Source organism: Octodon degus, unplaced genomic scaffold (assembly GCF_000260255.1).
Source record: "Octodon degus isolate 3935 unplaced genomic scaffold, OctDeg1.0 scaffold00191, whole genome shotgun sequence".
Classification (NCBI taxonomy): Eukaryota; Metazoa; Chordata; class Mammalia; order Rodentia; family Octodontidae; genus Octodon; species Octodon degus.
In genome coordinates, this window is record NW_004524767.1 from 199,861 (window position 1) to 223,827 (window position 23,967).

The 23,967-nt window shown below is 35.9% G+C and overlaps 1 protein-coding gene across 6 annotated transcripts in view; it reads left to right on the forward strand.

Moving 5' to 3' along the window:
- Window positions 1–23,967, forward strand: part of Tmprss11e (transmembrane serine protease 11E) — a 93,028-nt gene that overhangs the window by 61,486 nt on the left and 7,575 nt on the right. For all 6 annotated transcript variants that reach the window (XM_023704190.1, XM_023704193.1, XM_023704191.1 and 3 more), the window contains 8 exons: window positions 2,845–2,969; window positions 7,925–8,046; window positions 11,726–11,793; window positions 14,680–14,843; window positions 17,707–17,745; window positions 19,371–19,548; window positions 20,763–21,022; window positions 21,621–21,763. In XM_023704190.1, the coding sequence (XP_023559958.1) occupies window positions 2,845–2,969; window positions 7,925–8,046; window positions 11,726–11,793; window positions 14,680–14,843; window positions 17,707–17,745; window positions 19,371–19,548; window positions 20,763–21,022; window positions 21,621–21,763 (1,099 nt within the window). The remainder of the gene's footprint in view (window positions 1–2,844; window positions 2,970–7,924; window positions 8,047–11,725; window positions 11,794–14,679; window positions 14,844–17,706; window positions 17,746–19,370; window positions 19,549–20,762; window positions 21,023–21,620; window positions 21,764–23,967) is intronic.

A 23,967-nucleotide genomic window follows, 5' to 3' on the forward strand; every position in this document is an offset into this window, starting at 1 on the left:
CTAGGGATTGAACTGGCCCCTGCACCTGCTTGCAGGCGCTTTAATCCACTGAGCTATTTGGTTGGCCAAAATTTTTTTTTAAAAGATTGAGGACAGAGTATACAATCTTTCATGTGACAAACATCTCAGTAATGTGGATATCACCATTTTTAATTAAAATATAATGATAATTAGTGGTATTTATACAATGATTTTTCAAAACTTGGAAACTCAAAGTGATACAACATTTGTCACTTTTATCACAATGGCATAACTGATTAGATTAGCTAGCCTGTGGAATTACAGTCTTTGGTTTTCATGAAGAAAAAATAAAAATTGAATCTGCTAGTACAAGAAAATATAAAACCTGACCTGGTGTCAGGATTCAGGAAGGTGCTTTGAATTGTGTGCTCAGAGCTTGTCACTGGGCCTCCCTTTCCTGAATCCCATGATTCATCCTTGTTGCCTCCCAACCCCCGAAAAAGCATGTCACCAAGTAGTCTCAGGAAGTGGGGATCAGGAAGGGCACCGTGGTACCGGGCACAAGGTAGCAAAGTGAATTTTATTAAGACGTGTGCTTCCTTGATTATTTTTTCCTCATAAGACATCTCTTTTTCTCTTATTTAATTCAAAAGTCATAATGTTTGTTGTTTAAAAAAAAATCACCATGAAACCAAAATAAAATATAAATTACAATGCAAATTGCTCTTTTATTTCTTACTGCACTTTATATATTTTGTGTGTTTTGGACTGGACTGTACACCTCTATATAATTTTATTTTATAAAAACTGCATAGAATACATATTATTCTGTAAGGTTTTTCATACTTAAAGGTCATAAAGTTACTTTTCCCATTTCGATATATGTAGTTTTACCCTCATCCATTTAATGACTGCATTATTTATTTTTTCTGCCTTAAATTCTTATAGTACAATTTATCTGATATTTCATAATTGTATATAATAGTCATGTACATGTGATTTTTTATCATTTTTCCTATAAGCACAAATTCATATTCTTCACTTAGCATGCACTAACAATCAGTTGAGAAATCCTTCCCTCCCACACCGTCCCCCAAGTCTTGCTTACGTCTGCTGTATGCATCTCCTTTCTTTTGCAACAGGTGAAGAGCGAGCATTCAGAAACAAAAATCAGCTTGGGGAGCTTCTTTAGCACAATTGTGCACAATGAAATAAGCTCCTTGAGGAGGAGCACTTTTATACCACAGTGATTGCCATTGTAGGAACAGGTGTTTGGAATCCCACTCAGGAGAGCTGGAAATGAAAGAGGTTGGCAAGGGAAAGATAAAATTTCCTTGGCTACAGCCCATGGGAAAATCAAAGAAGCCAGGAAGCAGATCAAGGAGCATCCCTGGAGCTTACAAGGGCACCCCAAAGCCTTCAGTGAGGAAGAGTGCTGGAGAGGAGATGAACATGGCTAGCTAGGGATAGCTAGGATGTAATGACAATGTAGCTGAGGCCAATATGCAAAAGGCCATGACTTCCTGCTCCTAGGTCACCAGAAAAATGGCTCCTCTTGATGTCTGTAAGCAAAATGTATCTATTATGAAAAGTTCTGCAGTTTACAAGAAGCTTACATATTCATGAGCTATTTTGGGGGTCCCAGAATGCTTTAGTAGATGGAATGGATGTCCTGTGCCTCATTAATAGAGAAAGTTAGCCCAGAATCTAAATGTCAAGCTACAGAACTGATAATGATAGGGTTGAACATTCACTTTTCTTTGTTCCCATTCAAAACTCAATGCTTTACCTTGAGAACCATATTTCCTTCAAGGCTTCCAGCACCAGATAGACAGCATTCTAGACAAATTAGATATGCATTCTCCAACCTACCAGCAGAAGGAATACCTCCAGAAATTAATTATTTTTATTAGAACGTACTAGTTAACAGAACATTTGGCTTCATTCCTGTATATGAGAACATGCATCTACACAGTGGGATTGTTACTCCCTTCATTACCTTCTTTCTCATCTCCTCTCCCTCCTTTTAATCCCTTTCCTCTTCTCTTAATTTCTAGTTCCTGTCATTATTTCAAGAAATGTACAATAATGATATTATAGACAATATATAGTGAGAGCTCGCCAGCTCTCACTAATTTTTTATTTTCTATAGCTTTTGAGTTTGCTTATAATCCAAGGGCACAGCCACTTACCAATCAAATGCAATAATCCAGCTTGATCAGCACATTTTAATAGCATGTGTTTTTAGAGGCAGGTTAAATGGCAAGTATGAGAGCATCTTATGCAGAAAAACATTCATGGAGTATCACTCAAATTTCAAGGTAAATAGTAGCTCAAACACTCAGGTTTTTAGAAAGAGAACTCTGGTAATCTTTTGTGCATCCTCCAAATTTTATTTGGAATTAATTCACAAAATTAGGAGGAGAATAGTAGTAAAGGTTCTATCTGTAAGCTGGAATGGTTTGAGTTGTAATGAATTGTGTAGCCTGTTTAAAATGACAGAGTGCTAAAAAGAGCTGTCTCATAGCTCGTATATTGCTGGCTTGATAAAAAGTAGCTAATTGTACAGTATTTGCTATATGCCAGGCACTGTGGCAGGCCCTGTACACACTATACCTTTAATCCTTACAATACTTCTGTGAGATAGGTACCCTTACTCTGATCTCTGTTGTTTCATGCATGAAGAGACTGAGGCAAAATTCTTGCCTCAAGATAGGCAGACCAATGACTGACCTCAACAGCTGGGTATCAGGTTATGTCCCAAATCAAATAGTGCACTACCCTCTGAACATCTTTCATTCCCCAGAAAGATGTGTTTAACCTGCAGCTAGATATGCTACTCATTGAGTATAACTCATCTACTATATGTACTTTCTTCCTCAGACTAGCTGTGGTGAGGGCCAGGAAAGGAACTTGTGTGCAGCCCTGGGTTATTGGCCTTATCAGCTTTCTATCCCTGATTGTGCTGGCAGTGTGCGTCGGACTCACTGTTCATTACGTGAGATACAGTAAGTATGAGCTGCCCAGGCAGCATGGGGTTTAGCCCACATATTTCCTCATGTTACTTCCTGCTTTGCTTTGCCTCAGGCTTGTTCCTTAATACCTAGGATTCATTTGTACAGCCAAGACAAAGGAATCTGTACCTCTGTTATGCCTCTCTTAATCACACAAAGCCACAAAGATTCTTCTACCTTTGATGTGGCAATGCTTCCTGCTGGCAATAGTATACTCATTTTCATATTAATTAATAAGTGGTAATTGAGTCTTGAGGAAGATCATAAGTTAGCTAGAATCCAATATTTTGAGTTGTTTCAGGTCACAGCACAATCATTTTGACTGAAAGTAATTAACTCATTGAAATCTTGATGTACAAATAAACCAATGATAATTTATAGAGAAGTAGGCTTTATGCAGCACTCCTGAGTGGGAGAAATGTTCATCATGTTAGCATGTTGAGTAAGTACCTATTTCTGTTATTTAAAATTTTATCTTGGGATATGTTACAACTAAAGAGGAAAAGATATGCTGAGAGGGTTAATTATAAACAGGCTCTCTCTCTGTGATTATCAAACATCTCACTACCAGATGAGCTGCTAGTTGCTATCTTATTAAAAATGTCTCTGGGGTACTTTAGAGCTATTCTTCCACATTATAACAACCCTTTTGAAGTTTTTTTCTGTGCTACTTTGGGTTTTAATTAGTTGACTCAGCTATGACCTGTTAGTTTGATCTCTCTCTCTCTGTGACTAGATTATGCTGTGATATTCCAGGTCCTGAAACCATAGAAGCTACTCGCTTGATTTTAATTTAATTGCAAATTTGCTAAACATGTTTTCTGTAGAAAGAGTGATCCATAACCTGTTTATCTTCCTCTACTCCCAACACAAATCTGATCTTAATTTCTAAAGCAAAGACATTACTTCTAAGTAATTTAAGGAAAGAAATGTTTAAAACATTGGTTCATGTGTGTATACAAGTGCTAATGCATATGTGTGCTGTAGAATTTGCCCACACACAAATGTTGTTTTTTTGTTTTGGTTTTTTTGTTGTTGTTGTTGTTGTTGTTTGTTTGTTTGTTTGTTTTCGGTACCAGAGATCTGGGGATTGAACTTGGGACCTTGTGCTTGCCAGGCAGGTGCTTATGCCGCTGAGCTATATCCCTGGCCTCAACACCTACAGGTTTTAAATCTCAAATGTCTTTATTTTAAGAAGAGAGATCTTTCTGGATCATGGTTTTAATAAAAAAGAATATTAAAATATTTTTACAGTTCTGTAGACTGGTGAGGAGCATAGTGCATCTCATTATGTTGTAAGCATCATCATTTTTTCCTACAGCTGCTTAAGACAATAGTTCATTTTTACTTCCAGAACTTAGCAGAATTCTGACACATATTAGGTGCTTTATAAGTCAGTAGTGATTCACAATAATACACAAATGAATCATACCTACCATCTTTTCTTAGGATTTTCTGACTTCACAAACAATTCCTAGTAATGCTAATTGCCTAAAATGACTTTTGTGAGAGAAATGCTCCTTGCTTTATCTTTTGACCATTTCCAAGATGAGCTTTACAAAAATATGAGTCTGTTCAGGTACACATAGGAAAAACTTGGAAAGTTTATCCAGTAACCTGCTCCTGGATCCTGTTTGAATGATGAGTTCAGAAATACGCAGTCCTTGCCGTGCCCACACAGTACACCTGAATAAACAATGATTATTTCAGTGTGTCTTATATTTGTGACTTGCCCTCTGTTTAGGGACATAAATTAATAAAATTAGCAGGTGTCATCATGAGCATTTAGGTGTTAACAGGCCAAAATAACCAAGCCAAACCAAACAAATCTGTTACACAAGTGTCCAACTGTAGATGAAGGTGATTGGATTTGTAAAGACATCATTTTGACCCTTACTTCACAAAGCCCAGCTTAGAATTCTGTGTAGTCTGTGTCCAATCTTCGGGGCTCTGTTTCTGCTGCTCTATCACTTAGATAAGGTAAGAAGGTAAATCTGCTCATGAGTAACATCATTGTAAATTAAGAATAACAAATCTTTTAGAAAGTATGAATGTGCTCATATTCCTGGCCATCTCCTCTAACACACATATAAATGTCTCAGACCTGTCCAAACTTCATTGCTTTTATGTTAATGCTGTCAGGGCTTTTGAATAACTAGGCATATCATGTAATTCTGGCAGCTTGAAATATGTTTCTAATACTTACTGGCCTATTTTAAGTCTACAGAACAAAGTAAAATACTGAGCAGAGGTAAGTTGTTTATGTAGTCAAACCCTATGAAATTACCAACATTTGACCATATTTCATTTATATGATAACTTAAAATAATTCAGTATAGTAAATAAATCATAAAAGCCAGGATTCAGATTATTGAAGAATCTGTCATCCTCTTTAGTATGTGTGTAAGTATCAGCTGCATCAATACCACCTGAGGTCACGTTAGAAATAGTCTTTTTAATTTTTAATTGTATGAATACATGTTTGCAGTTAATGCAGCTTATAATCTTCTTGAAATATGACTACATGTACATACCATAGTTTGTTTCCTTTTTAATCCCTTCCCCTTCCCTCCCCCTCCTTTAGTTCCCTCAGTTCCTTTACCCTATTTTTCATTCTTATTGCGATTATTAATCTCAGCTCATGTTATGTCCTGTAAGGTTTACATTCCTTGAGGTTATTAGGATCCTGCATATGGCATATCTTCATTCTGCTTTTTTCCCCTTTCTTGCCTCTTTATCCTTTGCCCTTGTTCCCTTGGACCACTTTCCTGTTGGAAGAGATCCATCTCCTTGTCCCATTCTCATTTTTTTATTATTCTCTCTATTTGTATTTTGCCTCACTCAAATGAGAGATACCATTGATATTTAAGCCTGTGTATCTGGCTTACTTCACTCAGCATTATATTTTCCAGGTGCATCCATTTTCATATACGTGTCTTCAATGTGTCATTCTGTATAGCAGAATACTATTTCATTATACATGATATCACATCTTCTTTATCCAGTCATCTCTTGATGGGTAGTCAGGCTGTTTCCAGGATTTGACTATTACAAATTGTGCTACTTATAACCAGTTTATAACACTGGTATGCATGTATCAGTATAGTATGATGTCTTAAACTCTTTAGGATAGTACCTACTAGGGGGACTGCTGTATCATCATACATAATTTCGAATTTTAGTTCTTTGAGAAATCTCCGTACTGATTTCTATAATTATTGTACTAGTTTACATTCTTAACAACAAACTTGTGGATCCAACATTAAACCAAATGTACTAAAATCTGCATGCTTCACAGGAGCCACAGGTGGTCCACGTGTACACTGTAGTCTGAGAAGCAACATTGTAGAACAATGAAAGCAGCCACACAACTATAGACAGATTTTTTTAAAGCAAATATAGTAGAACAGTAATTTAAAAAGATAGTTGCATTGTTTTTCAGTATTTCAGTAAGCTAGTACCTTACTTGAAATTATGCATTGCCAGGGACTTTCCTGCATTTCATCTTACCCTGGTCTTGCATGGCAGGGACATTTAGGAAAAGGGAGATGAAGGGATAGTAGAAAGGTAAAACTCCCCCAATTTTCACTAAAGGTCATGGTCATACAGGGGACATATGACTTTCAGTGTCTCCACTCTGATAATTTTTTGTCCATTGCTCTTGTCATCAGGCCTTTCCAGAGGTTGGAGAGCAACTTCAAACTTTGTTCCACTAAGCCTGCTGGATAACCAGGCTGTAGTTGTGATGTTTATCAGCAATTTTTAATGTAAATTTTATACTAAAAAAATCCCACAGCTTCCGTGTGGCTTTGGTTTAATCTACTTCAAGAAACAGTGTGTAAAAACAAAAAAGTGTATGCCTTAGTAGTTAGACCTTGGCTTAATTCTGTATTTTCTGGCTGTGTCACATTAGGGTTAGGAAAATTATTTTAATTTCTCAGATTGGAACTCTTAAATATAAATCATATTGCCTTCCCATCAGGCAGTTGCAAATTAAATAAGATACACAAATATGCCTGAGACACTGGTAGTCAGGGTGAGTCTCCTTTTCTTCTGTGCTTTAAGTGAACAGGAAAAGAAAGGAATAGAAAGAAGAGAGGGAGATTGGATGAGGATGGTCCATTTTTCTATAATATATACAACTCCCTGAACATTATTGTATTCTTAATGTCTGTCACAGAAAGAAGTCAGTGTTAATAATATAAACTCTTGTAATTCTGTCCTTGTTTCATGTATAGGAGGGAAAAGGAAAATGCTGTACTGTCCTATGTCGTTAGTAGGTCCACAATATGGAAAATTTAAGTTGGATGCTGAATAGAGACAATGGTTAAGGACCACACCAGACACGTCTGAGGGTGTTGGGAGAAAACCACTAGAGGGACAGTGAAGCAGGTGAAATAACACTGCCACCAGAAGTCTATGACAACCAGTAGTTCCAGCTTCCTCAGTTTCTCTTTTCAGAATTCCTAGCATTTTAATTCCTACTCTTACCTCTTTAGCTAAAGCAGATTTTCTCACAGTAGAACCTTGTCACCATAACTGATGTGTCATTTACAAATTTGCTGTTGAAAGATTTCAGAAAAAGCATTCACCCTTAGAAAGCTTCTAACACATCCTTATTTATGTGCTCAGGTAGCAATGCTTGCTACCCCAGTGATTTAGGAGTGAAAAACACATGAGTATTCTGCCTTCACCCACAGGGCCACATTTGCACAGTACCTCAAGAACACCAGGTAGTCCTTACAGCTTCTGCACACTAAATCACGTGATGATGAATGTTGTTGTCTTTTTTCTGAGCGAAGCCTGGAGAAAGATAATGAATATGATGTCCTGGGGGAGGAGCATTCCTTTCTGCCTTAGCCTGTCCAGCAGCCACTAAATGGAATCATAATGGTAATTCATATGCATCTGATAAGAGTGATTATGGGTTGTTGTCTCTCTTCTTGTAGGTCAAAGGAAGACTTACAATTACTATAGTACACTGCCATTCACAAGTGACAGAGTATATGATGAGTTTGGAAGAGAGGGTTCCAAGAATTTCACAGAAATGAGCCAGAGAATTGAATTAATGGTAAGTAGTGTTTTCTCTACCTTGCTGTCACTTTTCACCACTTATTTTAGTATCCTTTTTTTTTTAAAGAAGTACAAATTTATTAGAGACATCTCAGAAAACACACAATATTATAAACAGAAAACACTATGTAGAACATTTGTATGCAGCGATGAATATTTTGGTATATTTGCATACATTATATGTATTTTATAAAGAAAGTTTCATTCACACTTCAAGGATTTCCACTTTCTCTTTGCATTAGGCACTTCTCATTTCTCCTTTTTCTAAATACAATTTCTATGATATATTTTATTTTATTTTATTTTTCATTTTAATGAGAAAAAGGATAAAATAGCAATGAAACAATTTCAGAACAGGTTAGTAGGACAGTTACAATAATTAACAGCAATGGAACACCCATCTCTGACAAAACAAAATGAAAAGGGGAGATATAAATAAAGGACCATTTTGTGTGAAAAAAAAAAATATATATATACAAGATAGTTAGAATAGATATAAAGCTACTTTCTTAGTTTAATGAGAAGAAAAGTTTGTACTAATATTGTTTAGACAAGATATCTCATGCCTCTTGTCCTCTAGTATCCTAACTTCTAAAACCCATCCAACTGATCTTTGTATACTTTTGCAAAACAGTAAGAGGCACTACATGACATAGAAGAGTGTGTCTTTCAAGCCTGAACCAAGTGGCCTTTAGTCATTCATTTATGCCCCTCCTCAACTTTCTTTAGATGCTGCCACAGTTTTGATTAGTAGACTCCCAAAACTCTAGGAATGTAAGAGTGGATTGAATATGGTAGTTGCACTATAGGACTTCTAACTAAGAAACCCTGAGCCAAGATTGCAACTATTCAGAAACATACATGAATAGGGTTTTACCTTTTCAAAATATGTAACTGTGGGCCAACTTTTGGTCCATGCATCAAGAACCCCCTGGATACACACTTCTGTCCTTAAAGCACCATTTATATTGACAGTTGAATCAAATATTTGAGGAACTTGAAAAATTAGCATGATAGACCAAAAGAATAAAGGCCTGAGTTCTAGGTGCTTATCATTATCAGAATGCATAAAGAATAATTTGGACTTTGCTTTGTTTTCTTTTTTTTTTTTTTACGGAACTGGGGATTGAATTCAGGCCCTTGTGCTTGCCAGGGAAGCACTTATTCCATTCAGCCATCTCCCCAGCCCCTGGTTTTTTCTTTTGTGAGGATGATATGACTAAAAGGACACTGAACTAGAGGTTAGAACCTCTAATTCTAATACCATCGCCAAGCCGTGGTGTGCCACTTGCCACATCTCTTTCTCCTTCTAGACATGTTTTCTTCACATGACAACTAAAGTGTTAAATTATATATTTTTCAAAGTGCCTGCTAGTGTCAATATCTTGAATTAGAACATAATAAATGTGATTTGTGTCAGTTTTTCTTTAATGAAATAGCAGAGGCCAACTACTTCATCAAGAAAAAGGTTTATTTTAATTGATGGTTCTGGAGGTGGGAGGTCTAGGAACAATATCTGTTGTGGTTCTCTTAAAGCCAGCATCTCCAGGTAGCGCTGTATAGCACATGACAAAAGATGTGGTACACATATGTCTATGTTGGTCTCTTCTGTTCTCTCCTTCTTCTTATGTGGCCACCAGGATTCAGTTTTGCGGCTCTTATCTAAGGACCTTAACTAATCCTAATCACCTTCCAAATGCCATACCTCTTAACATCATGGTCAGTTTAAACTTACACTATTTTTTAATACCTCACAGCTAGGATTAAATTTCAACAAGGAAAGCTTAGGGGAAACACAAACCATATCAAAAATACAGCATGGCCATACTTTTCCTCTCTGACAAACTGATGAGCAAAGTGAAAGCCAAGGATTTGGTTATCTTGCTGAGGAGGTCAAATCCTGCTTATGTATATACGCCAAGAGCAAATTGTGAACATCAATGAAGAAACTTTGCAGATGCAGTTCAGGCTGGCCTTGAGTTCCCTTCATAGCCCAGGCTGATCTTAAACTTGTAATGTTCCTGCTGCCTCAGTCTCCTGAATGCTGGGATTACAGGCATGTACCACCTTACCCGGTCAGTGAAGAAACTCTTAAGGCAAAATATAATAGATTTATAAAATAAAAAAGGAAATAGAGTTTAAAACATCAAGAAACAATACAACCATTTTCCTTGTACTTTTGTCCCATTTGCCAAATTAAATTTGTAAGGATTCAGATCAATTTGATATGAACAAATATAGATAGGACTCTCTGTCATAGTACCTCTAATATTACTAATACTTTTAGAATTACTTGATAAAAATAGTGTTAAATGAAAATATCCAAAAAGATAACTACTTAAAAGACTTAGCTGTCTTACAATTTCAGGAACTGCACCTGAGTATTCAGACTCAGGAGTCAATGAAATTTAAGAAGCAGTGCTTCGCATGTCATAACTGTGCTAGCAGATAGTCACAAAATAAAGACACCAAGCCCTGAACTTTTTACCTACCTGCACTTCTAATTTTAAGAATTAAGTTCATTTTAAATACTATTTATAAGACATATCTTATAAATAGTACTTGAAATGAAGCATATAGCTAGTACTGCATACTTCCATCTTATTACATAATGCTCACTTATGTTTGTCAGGTATCCCAGCTCATGTGGCTTTCTAAGACCCTTCTGGGTACTCTTCTGGGCACACATCATGAAGGAATATTTGGCAACTTTTTTTTATACTATAAATAAATACAATTTTTATTTGTCAATGTAAAAAACAAATACATTATAACAGAGGAAAATAATGGAAAATAATGGCTATAAATGAAGTCAGGACACCAGCTGTCTTATTCTTCCCACTGTTTTTGGTCTGTCATGAGCATTTCTTTGTGCAGTGCATTGAAAGCAAATAACCAATGCACTGTTCTCTCACAATTCATTACCTGTCACTTGTCCTTTTTACTAACAGTTTTTTGCTTTCTTTCCTTCTTTCTTTTCTTTTTTTTTGGGGGGGAGGGAGCTATTTTTTATTTGATTTTATTGAGAAACAAATAGCAGTCAGACAGTTTCAAAGCTGATTAGTAGGACAGTTTCAATAATTAATCCATTGCATATTGTTGTCTTTGTAGTGGGTTCATTTTGAGAACCATGGGACACTGCTATGCACCCATTTCTGAACTCCAGTGTCACTTGACAAAACTATTTTGTTGTCTCAGTCTACCACAGGGAAATTCCTTATTTCAAAATTTAAATACTGATGTTTACTTTACAAAAGACAGCTTGGTTGTTTGTTTGTTTATTTATTTATTTATTTATTTATTTATTTATTTTTGCAGTATCAGGGATTGAACTCAGGACCCTGCACTTGCCAAGCAAGTGCTTTATTCTACTGAGCTATCTCCCCGGCCCCTGGTTTTTAACATTTTTAAAATTGTAATATTTTGGTGTCTTTCTCAGTAATACAGCAGAAGGCACCTCTGGCCTCATTGTGCTCCTAGTACCTTTCATGCTTATGTAAGTGTGGCAGGCATCACTAGGGGTAAGGCTGGGAAGACTAAAGTCCAGTACATCATGGATTGGCTGTCAGGGTTACATGTTCTTTCTTTAAAAAAAAATATTTCCCTGGAACTTTGAATTAACTGGTAGAATACAAATAAACTGTTCTTGCTGACACATTTTAAATATTTTTGAACAGGTAAAAAATGCATTTAATAAATGTCCACTGAAGGGAGAACTTGTCAAGTCTCACATTATCAAGTTCAGGTATGTAAAGCTAAAATGTTGACTTCTTATTCTATTTAAAGCTGAGGCTATTGTCTTGGCCACAGTATGTATATTTTAAAGTATTAATGTCATAATTCTATTCAAAAGCATTTATTTCACATCTGTCCTGTATAAGTCGTAGTTTCCAGCATTCCTCACTCATCCTCTCACTCTGATGGTGAGCATTGGCAAGGTGCTTGTTAGAGACGGTATACTCCATGCCTGTGCAGTAACATTGCTCCTTGACAGTCTAACATATATGCCTTGGCTTAACTGCAGTACCCTACAGAAAGCAGTATGGTAGAGGTTTGTCTTTAGCTCTTAGTTCTCTTCCTCATTTTTGTTTGCTTCCTTCTATTCTACCTCCCTGTGCTCCCAATGAATACCAGATCTGTCAGTAAACTACCAAGAAATTGACAAGTTCAGAATATAAAATTTTAAACAAAATAGTACATTCAGATTTTAAATAACATATTCTCGTAAAGCAAATTATTTATATGCTTTTTTCAAAAATAAAATAAAACTATTTGCAGTATTATTCCATGGATAAAACTCTAAGAGTTATTTCTGTTACTTAGCTTACATCTCTGAAACATTACTTTGCCTACGTTCCTCTGAAAATTCTGGACTCTATTGTGTTTTACATAGGGTCTGTCCTTGGATCTGCCTCTACTTTTCTAATCTTTAAATTTCCACTTGCTACATGGCTTCAGAAATATTGGAGTTCCATTTTCTAGCCCCAGTCTGAACTCCTTTTCTGATTTCTGTAACTATCTGGTTCCTCATGCACATCTCTACAAAGAATTTCCACAGAAAATTCCCTGACTTAAGGAAAACCCAGGCACTTTACTGAGAAACCCAGCAGTCGCCATTCATGCCTCCCTTTCTCAGGGTCCTTGAGAGCCCACATATGCTACCTACTTTTGGAGTCACTTTCCGTTTGCTCACCTCTTCATTTCAGTAGACTGTCTCTGCTGCTGCTGCTTTTTATTCTTTCTTCTCATGCTGCAACAATAGGAAGCGCGAGTTTCTTGGGAATGTGTAGATAGTTTTGGACATGTTAGGATGTGAGGGGACAACATGAGCCTGAAAAATGAATCTAAGAAAAAAAAGAAAAGAAAAATGAATCTGACATTATGAAGGCTATAGAGATTTAGCTGAAGATATAAACTTCCTCATTGTCAACTCAAAATATTAGAGCTCAGCAATTTCTCAGAAAGAGGGGATGATAAAGATAGTTTGAAAAATAACATTGAAGATAAAAAAAGAAATCAGGACCCATTAAAATAGAAAAGGAAAGGGAGGAAAGAAAATTTCTGAAAGAGGCATCACTTATGCTAAAGATAAGAAGCTTCAAGGGAAGCATAGCATCAACAGATATTCCTAAGACCATGTAAGCACTGGAAAGAATCCAGTGGATTTGCCAACCGGAAGCCATTCCTGTTCCACTGGAAAACAACTCACTGGGCATGAAGTAAAAGAAACGGACTGTAAAGTAGATAGGAGCCAGAGTATATTTGTCCTGTCAAGAAGGCTTGCTGTGATTAAGAAGGTGGGAGATAACCTGAATAATGTTGTACAGAGGCTTTGGTTTGTTTTCAGTCAGAATAGGACTAAGAGAAAGAAGAAAGAATGAATACTAGTAAGGTTTGTGAGGCAGTGAAAAGTTTGAAGCAGAAAACATTGATCTGAGTGTGTTGTTTTCTTTCTGATAACAAAAGCAGTATAAAATTACAGAAAATCAAGTAATGCAATATTTTATGAAATAGAAAGTAAGATCCCCTTTTTTCCAGTAACTCTAATCCCAGAATAACATTTCCTTAAAATTTGATTTTGAACATTGTTTCTTTTCTTTTCTTTTTTTTTTTTTTTGGTTGAACATTATTTCAATGACTACATGATCTATTTTAATCTTTAACAGACTATATAGTGCAGTATTTTACTAAAAGTGTGTGTCAGTGCTCATTTAGCCAGTGTCCCCTTGATGAACACAATGGTTGTTATTTATGTTTAGAAAACACGAATACAATGAACTTATTCATATACATGTCCTACTGCATATAAAAGTGTATTTGAAGATTTACTTTTTAAAAGTGGGAGGTGCTATCAGTAAAAATAGTATTCAAATTTATAACATATAAAAAAGTCTCACATCCAAAAATTAAGGTTTTCATTTATTCCTATTTATAGTTTAGGAAAGCAAATGTTGATGCAGTATTTAGTAAGTAATAACAGTGTTAGGGAACTGAATGTGAAAGTAGGGTTGGGGTAGCCAGCAAGGTGACTCCAAGGTAGTGTATATGGCATTAAGTCTATTAATGCTTTCTCTTGAAAAATAGTGTCACAAAAGTCATAGGACTTGATGGAGCTTTCTGAAAGCCTTAGGATTAAGAGTTGCTTGGGAGAGCCTAAAGCTTATTTAAGAGAAGTCAGTGCATTTAAGTAATAAAATCAATAGCTAAATGTGCAGTTGATTTTGCATTTACTACATATTTCACTTAATTTTGGATAGTTGACAAGTATCTTTGTATCAATAATCATACACTTGACTAGACCTTTTGGTGGTTAGGATACCATGAGCCTACTACCTTACCGCCGGGGTAGCTGACTTAGAGTTTCTGTATGTAGTAAACAATAGGAATTTAGAAGGAAATGTTTATTGCTTTGTGCGAGTGTGTGTGTGTGTGTGTGTGTGTGTGTGTGTGTGTGTGTGTGACTGAATGACAAAGAAGACGAGTTATGATATTATCATAAATCAAGCACCCAACTCTTTTTCACTTCTCTCCCATTTCCTTCCTTTCTTCCTTCTTCCTCCCTCTTCCTTTCACCCCATCTTTCTCCCTTCCTCCTTTCCTTCATTCCTTTGTCTTATTTTTTGGTCCACAGTCAAGAGGAACATGGACTACTGGCTCATATGCTGCTCATTTTTAGAATCCGTTCTACTGAAGATCCTGAAATCACTAATAAAATTATTCAACATGTTCTACACAAAAAGCTGAAAAATGCAGTAGGACCCCCTAAGGTTAATCCTGATTCAGTTGAAATTAAAAGTAAGTTTATTTTTGTTATTCTGTTTATTTCTCTTACATAAAAAAAAAATTCTATATCAGTTTTTGGGCACTCATTTTAATTTTTTGGCTATTCTTTAATTCTGGGGTTCTTCTACTGAGAGGACATTGCTTTGTAAGTGAAGTAATCTTAATAAAGTATCCTAATTTGGAATAGGACCCTAAACATATGCCTCCAACCCAAGCTAGCCACTCATCCCTAGCCACATTCTTCCATATTGATCTTAGTCTTTGGCTGTATAATTCAACTCTGAATAGAGAAAGTTACTTTGTATATTTCTTTTCTTTCTCTTAATGCTTCTGTAAATATAATATGTAGATGGAATGGGTCATGTTATTTATACATTTGCTTTTGCATAACATTAATATACCATGTTGTAGCTTCTTTTAGACCATTTACTAATGAAAACACAATTTATTTGTATATATTTTTTGGCGTATTTTGCAATTACCATCAAAAGGACCAAAGAAGGGTTGTTTGTTTGTTTGCTCAAGAACTATAAAGAACAAACTAAGTAGCCATGGCATTTCACTCTTAGAAAGTCAGAATTGTGAGATCTTTAGCAGAAATGAAGAGCTGAGCCACTTGCTTAGGAAGAAGGCTTTAGCAGTAGCAGGGCCAGCTATATGGTCCGTATACTCTAGTGAAAAATGAAAATACCAGGCCTTTTTTCAGAAAGCAAGAAAAAGTAACTGCATCTCACTTTGTTGCCTTATAAGGAAAATAGTGAGCAAGGAAAAATTAACCACTTTTATTTCTCTTTTTTATGTGGCACAGTCTACCAACATTCTCTTCCTTTAGCCACTGATAAGTGAGGAGGGGTAGAAAAGAATTCAGGGTTTCCTTACCTTTTTATATCATTCTTTGCAGCAGGAATAATCTACAAAAGTAGGAGGAACAAAAGGAAATGACAGATCTCATGTTCATTTGTGTTTATTAGCATGTATTTGCTTTGTTTCTGCTAAGCATTTTCTGATACAAACAGACTTCCTGGGACTGCCAGTTGCTGCTTCTTGCTTAGTGATAGGCGCAGCACACTTACCTTGTCCTTGCTGGGAGTCCTGCCAACATCCCTCACATATTTGTATCCATGAGAATCTGCTTTCAGAATTTGCATTGTGAATGATATATACAAATAAAGTGGCAAGAAATTGTATTTTTCTCTACAGTTTACATTCCACTCTGTTATCCTGTTAGACTTCCCTTTCAAACACATTCTAGGTTAAAGTTTTAGAATTTCTGTACATCATCAGCAAAACATTAAACTAAACACCAAACCATTGTAAGCATGAGATTCAGGGTGGGCACACAAGTTGCACATCTGTGAAGACCACTTTGGCAGTAGTGACAACATACATGGAGGACTTTATGAAGGAAGAGCCTGAGCAAGTGAGAGAGAAAGAGAACAAGTTATTTGAAACAAAGAGATCAAAGGTAGTTCTCTTAAAAATTTAAGTTAAATGGTCAATTCTTTGTGTTTGTTATTTTCCCTGCAAATAACTATATGGAGAAAACCAAAAAGAAAAGTTTTAGAATACACATCTCCAGAAAGTCAATACTAAAAAAGAAATTACCAGATTCATGTGTTTTCATTGAGTTTATCCATCATGCACAAATAGAGCACATTTATCATTGGATATCTATTTGGTCACAAACTTGAGAGTTTATAGTATGCATATTTGTGTGTGTGTGTGTGTGTGTGTGTGTGTGTGTATGTGTGTGTGTTACTGTTTGCATAGAGTCAGGGTTGAACTTCTGAGTAGTCAAACAAATAAGGATTTATTGGCCTCAGTTGAATGAGAGTTTGAGGGCATAACGTCTTTGTAAAACCATAGGACAGAGAAGACCTAGAAAGTGATAAGGGTGTTTTAAATGTGAGTGCAGACCAATTTGTGCAGATGCCACTTGGGTGTGTCATACACGTGGGACTAAGCTTAGCAGCTGGGTAAAATAGTCTGAAATAATGGTGAGAGAATGCACCATTCCAGTTAGGGAATAAATACAGTGGTTAGGTAAGTATTTCCCAAACAGGGGCTGTGAACTAATGGAGTCCTAGTTCCAAGTATAAAAATTCATACTCTTGGACTTTTTTTAAACAATTTTTATTTATTTATTTATTTATTTATTTATTTATTTATTTATTTATTTTTATGTATTTAGTACAGGGTCTCACCACACAGATTGGACTCATAGTGATCCTCTTGTTCTCAGCTTCCCTATTACTAGGATTATAGGTGTGCGCCACCACGCCCAGTCTCAATCACCTTCTCAATGCATTCCAGGGTGGAGCTTTTTTTTTTTTTTAATTGCATATAAGGTCTCACTACACAGTTCAGACCCTTAGTGATCATCCTGTCTCAGCCTACCCAGCACTGGGATAGAAGCCATGGGCCACCATGCCTGGTTTCTGGGCCCTTATAGTGTACCCAGGATCCTAGGGCTGGCACAGCATGTGGTACCCTGGATCGAATTTGGGTCCTTGTGCTTGCCAGGTAGGTGCTTAGATCACTGAACTATCTCCCCAACCCCATATTCTTGGACTTTTGATTTAAAACAACTGAATCATAATTACTGGAGAGGGAAATGAATTTACATTACAAACATGATTCCTTTGACTAGTGCAGTGCACACATTAAAGTTTAAAGTGTATTGTTTATATCTCTTCTCCTCTACAAAGCAATGAAAATACAATGTGTATGATAAGCTAACAGTGTTGTTTTCTTTATAATTCCAAAGTACTAGCTTAAAATAGAATTTAGCTGACTTCTAGTGTTTGAAATACTCAGAGGGATATTGTAATTCTGATGTACTGACCTTGTTCTGTGCCTTTTCTGTGTATTTCAGAAATCAACAACTCAGAATCAGACAGCTATCTGAACAATTGTAAGTTTAATATTTCTATTAAGACTGCATTAATCATTTTGCAAAGCTCCAGGCCTAGTTTTTCCTTTGCCTACAACACAGTACCCCACCATGATTCAGAGAAGACATTTACTAGTTTCAGAATCAGTACATATTTCAGTGCATGTTACATTTAGCTTTAAAAATGGAAAGAACTGTGTTGTTCACCACTTAGGAATATTTATTAATTTATCAACGTAATTAACTATGGAGCCAAAAGATAATGCCATTGTAGAAATGACATGTGTGTTACACAACAGGAATGAAAACGTGAAGACATAACCTCAGCCTAAAATAGCTCATATGCTAGGACTAGATTCAGGAAACGTACAGTTCCAGGATAACAGTTCTCAGCCAAGGGCAGTTTTATTGCCAAAGATACCATGTACCACTGTAGAATTTTTTCATGATTGTAGGTTTTTTCTTGACTGTAGATGCTGTTGGTGATATCTAATATACATTAGGCTGTGGCTATCTGCACCACTCAGTGACGCAGAACAGTTAATCTCATCGAGAATTACATGGCTCCAAGTGTCAGAGGTGTCAAAGTTGAGAAACCATATCATAAACAACGCTGAGGAATAATTTGTTGTATATATAATATATATTAAATATATATTAAAGCACATACAATATATATGCAAACATAAAACATGTTTTGTTGTTAAAAAGTATCAGAGAAGTTGTAACTGAACCAGTATGGAGGCAGGGGAATTGGAAAATCATCCTAGGAGAGATCATGCCCGAGTTAAATCTTACAAGATAAATAGGAGTTCACTCTTAGAACAATTAAGTCTATGGTAAGGTATGAACATGAGAGAATATTTGATAAATGAACAAAGTACAAGAAAGTTAGGATATGGTAACAGATTGATGCTTAAAATGGCTGTTGTTGTGGATGGTATTTTCTTAATTTCTTTCTCCATGGGCTAATTATTGCTATAGAGGAATACTACTGATTTGGGTGTGTTGATTTTTTTTATGCTTCTACATTGATAAATCTGGTTATTAATTCTAGGAGTCTTTCGGTAGAATTTTTTGGATCGTCTATGTAAAGGACTGTGTCATCTGCAAGTAGTGATAATTTAGCTTCCTCCCTCGTATTCATATCCCTTTTATTTCTTTCTCTTGCCTGTTTGCTCTGGTTAATGTTTTGAGTACTGTTTTGGAAAGAAGCACTTACAGTATATATTCTTACTTTGTTCTTGATGTTAAAGGAAAAACATTCAGTTTTTCCTCATTTAATATTATGATGGCAGGAGGTTTGTCATAAATGAATTTTATCTGGTTAAGGTAAGGTCCTTTTCTGATTTGTTTAAAAGTTGTATGGGTTCTCTAAAATGAGAAACCTGAATTACAAATCAATCAAAGTGCAAAATGAAAGAATGACAATGGGAAATAAAGAGATAGATGCTTGGTGAATGAGAAGGGGACGAAGAGATGTGGGAAGGCGGGGGAAGGGGACCTCAAACAACATTAAGATCTGTTAAGTACATGCACCAGCTACCCACAATGTATGTCTTCATTATGGACTGTGAAAATGTACTAGCAACACACTGTAAAGAAAACAAAATGACTGTTAATGAGTGCATCATCTGACTTTGGAGGCTGTGGGACCCGAAGGACTCCATCTGCGAAGGACAGCGTCAGGATTGTTGGTGGTACAGAGGTAGAAGAGGGAGAATGGCCGTGGCAAACCAGTCTGCAGTGGGATGGTGTCCACCGCTGTGGAGCCACTCTGATCAATGGTTCCTGGCTTGTGAGTGCTGCTCACTGCTTTCAAATGTAAGTCCTAAATTTGGGAATGTTTGGGAGTCAACGAAGGGCACTGTGTAAGGAACTAAAAGAGTAAATAAGATCCAAAAGGTACAGTAGATATTGTGAAAGGGAAAGAAACTGCTTAAAAGGAAAGAACAACTGGGTTGGGGAAAGGAAAAAAGAAAAAAAGGGGGAAAAAGCACATACACACACACACACACACACACACACACACGATAGCTAAGATAATTTTACTGCTTTCTATTAGTTCATTGAAAGGAACAGTGCTTACATTGTTTGATCAGTTTTCTATGACTATGTGTTGTAATCTGAGCAACTACTTTGAGGATAGCAATATGCAACATAACCATTGTTAATTTCCTATCATCTTGTTTTGAAATTCTGTATCACTTTTATTGTTTTTCTTTCCCTATTTAAAATAAAAATGGGGATGGTTTTCCTATTCACAAGTAGATATCACAAAAGAGAGTTAAAGTCTCTTGAAGCTTAGAGCAATGTTTTGTGTCTTAGAATTGAAAATGGTGTCAAGATACAGTTCTGTGAATTTATCCATTAATATGACAGTTTGTCAAAGAAATCACAAACTTTAAGTATCTTCATACCTTAAGCTTGATATCAAAGAGAACTAAATGTCTTTATAGGTGACAGAGGCTGGACAAATTATAGGATTTACCTTAATGGGAAAATTCCATTGTGGAAGGAAACTAAATTAAATATGAATAAACTGGGAAGTAGCAAATTATACAATTAAATATAATTACTAGCTCTACTTTAATGAATACAGAACTTTTCGACTCAATGTCAAATATCTTCAAGATATAGAACAATAATACCTCATTTAATTATGGTACAGCCTTTAGCTTTCCAGGGAAATGTGTGTTTGAGCACTGAGGGTGTCAAGCACATAGAATAAAGGTAACTTTCTGATTCTGTGCAGGATATTATTTCTGTATGAACTTTGCAGTCACTGTTGTCCCATAACACCAAAAGGCTACAGGCTCTGGTATTTATAACCTAACACACATGCCTTGTTGGATTTTCTACCTGATCTGCTCCCTGACCTTGATTCTCAGATTAGAAAAGATTTATTTTAATAGATAGAAACTATTCCTTTGAAATGGAAAAACTTACATTGACAACTTTGGACTAAGTTGCTTCATATAAATTATTAGATTGGCAGCACAATAAAATAGAACTTATTCTTTATTTTTTCTCCTTAGGTATAAGAACCCAGCCAGATGGACTGCTTCCTTTGGAGTAACAATAAATCCTCCCAAAATGAAAAGAGGCCTCCGGAGGATAATTGTCCATGAAAAATATAAACACTCATTGCATGATTACGATATTTCTCTTGCAGAGCTTTCTAGCCCTGTTCCTTACACAAATGCAGTGCATAGAATTTGTCTCCCTGATGCCACCCATGAGTTCCGCTCAGGAGATGAGCTGTTCGTGACAGGGTTTGGAGTAGTGCAAAATAATGGTAGGCACCTAAAGAGCAACTCAGATCCTACTGACTTAATTTGGGATTACAAGGCATTTAAGGAAAATAATGTCTTATTTTCTTATCCCAAAATCTGTTGGTTGGTTAGCTGGTTGATTATATGCACCAGAGCTAAGTTAAGTTCTGTGTCATTTAGAAGATATATTAATTATTTCCTGCCTTTATTTATTATTAGTTACATAATTACTATAGTAATAATGCTGGTAAGGTATTTAAAAGAACAAATATATTTCCTAGCCATTGTATATTTTGCTAAAGAATTAGGCAGTTTAAGAGACATAAGAGAATTGATAGAGACAGAAGTGAAGATCAGGTAATCATAAATCCAATGTTCTCTCCAAACAAAATTTCTTCATAGTCTTAACAGTGGAGTAGAACCTACTTAAATAACTTGAGTTTATTTTCTATGTATCTGAATTTTCTACTTCGGAAAGACTTATCGTCTTAAATTTTAGTAAATATAAACCACACATATTATAAGATTAAACATCACTTCTTATTTAATATTTATTAAAGACTTTCTTTAGGTTTGCAAAGTATGTGTATATCTGAAAATAAAAGACCCTTTTCCTTTTAGGCTACACTCAGAATCATCTTCGGCAAGTACAGATCAATCTTATAGACACTAAAACGTGCAATACACCTCAAGTTTACAATGGTGCCATAACTCCAAGAATGTTATGTGCTGGTTCCTTAAAAGGAAAAAGAGATGCATGCCAGGTAAGTGGCTTTTTCTCTTAGTGCTATAGGAAAAATACAACTCCCAACCTGATCAATGTCAGGTATGCCAAATTCCTGTCCCTTGATATAAAAGAATGAATTTCAAAGGACTATGGATGTTAAAAGTAGGAAAAGTTTGTTGACAGATACCTCCTGAGAGAGGAGAGGGATCCTGTAAGTGGGTTGCCATTGAGGCCTGTGTCAAGGGTAATTTATACAGCAAAGTCACAAAGTAGGTACAACGTGGGTCAAACCACAGTCAACCTATAGGATTAGTAGTGTAGCTGCTTCCCAAATGGATCATCAGGTCACATAACAAGGATACATGGAAAGAACAAAGGCATTCTGGGGATGAGATGGGTCTGAGTATTCTGGTCACTCACCTAGCAAATGGCTGCCTCTCTGGACTTCCTGGACCACGTGGTGCTAATCAGAGAGTATCACTCCAGGATATGACTTATCCCTTAGGGAGCGTGGAGGGCTGGCTGCTGCATCTCCATCTTGAGGCCTGGTCTTCAGTTGTGCCTCCAGCCATAATTCTGAAGTCTTCATTTTCCACTGACTTCCTTGAGAGCCCAGGCCCTCTCTGTCTATCCATCAATTTTTACTTAACTTAGCTACCTACAATATTATTGTGCTGCATAAGGTTTCACCTTTTTTGATATCGTTACTGATTTATATGAAGTTACAAAGAGATTATATAAGAGTTGTGTACCAGTTTTCCCCATAAAATCCAAAAAATTAATAGTATAAAGTGCATCTAGACTGATGGCATTTTGCTACATGTATAGAGTTATGTAACCACCACTGAAATTAAGATGAAGTCCATTCCATTAAAAAGATGTATAAAAATACCACATATTTTTCATCCATTCCTCAGGTGTTGGGCATTTTTGTTGTTTCTAAGATTTGGCTATCACAGATTGTGCTGCTACAAACATGGGCGCACATATATCACTATATGATGTTTTCAGTTCTTTTTGGAAAATTCCCAGAAGGGAAATAGCTGGGTTGAGTGGAATTGCCACTCCTAGTTTTTTGAGGAGTCTCCACACTGATTTTCATAATGGTTGTACCAGTCTCCATTCTCACCAGCAGTGGAGAAGGGTTCCTTTTTCCCTGCAGCCTCTTCAGCATTTGTTGTTAATCTGATCAACAGGTTTGATGATGAAAATAAGAACTATATCAATCATTGTTAATCAGCTATTTTTGTTTTGAAAGTCTGTAACTTATGTATTGTTATATGTTATCCTGTTTCTGTATTTGTTTTTCTTGCTCTTGTTTTTACTCTTAAAAATAAAAGAAAATTATTTTTTAAAAAGGATAGTGTTTTAAAGATGTAATTCACTGTTTATATCCAAGAAATTTATCTCACCAATAAAATCATATAAGATTGAAAAGAAGAGGTACCTTATTAGTAACATTCTCTTCCCCTGCCTATATTTCTAACATCTGGCAATCACTGTTTGTCATCCATTTCTTTTTTTTTTTTTTTTTTTTTCCTTTTTTTTTCCCGGAACCAAGGATTGAACTCAGGCCCTTGCGCTTGCCAGGGAAGCACTTATTCCACTGAGCCATCTCCCCAGCCCCTCATTTCTATAATTTTGTGATTTCCATAATGTTATACAAATAAAATCATGCAGCAACTTTTTAGAATTTCATTTTAATTTATCTATTAATGTTTTTGACTATCTGTAGAAAAATTTTAGTGGTTCTTTTGTTGCCTATCTCTGTCTTTCCCCTATCCACAGTAACATCTTACTAGTTTAAATGGAGTAAAGAACAGAAAGCTTACCTTCCTTCAATTCTCTTATTACTTCCATGACTGGAACATTGTTACAATATTATAATAAATATGAATATTACACATATATATATATATATTGAGAAACACATCATAGAATACTTTTATTCAATTTCCAAACATAACTTGGAAAACTGAAGAGTAGAAGAAAAGTATTATTTATTCATAGTTTTGTTCTTCCCTCTTAATTTGATTATTCCTTTTTTAAAAAAAGAAATCACTTCTGCTTTAGAAATTCTGGGCCAGAGATTTAGCTCAGCAGCACAGTGCCTGCCTGGCAAGTGTAAGGTCCTGAGTTTCTTCTTCTCCTCCTTCTCCTTCTCCTTCTCCTTCTCCTTCTCCTTCTCCTTCTCCTTCTCCTTCTCCTTCTCCTTCTCCTTCTCCTTCTCCTTCTCCTTCT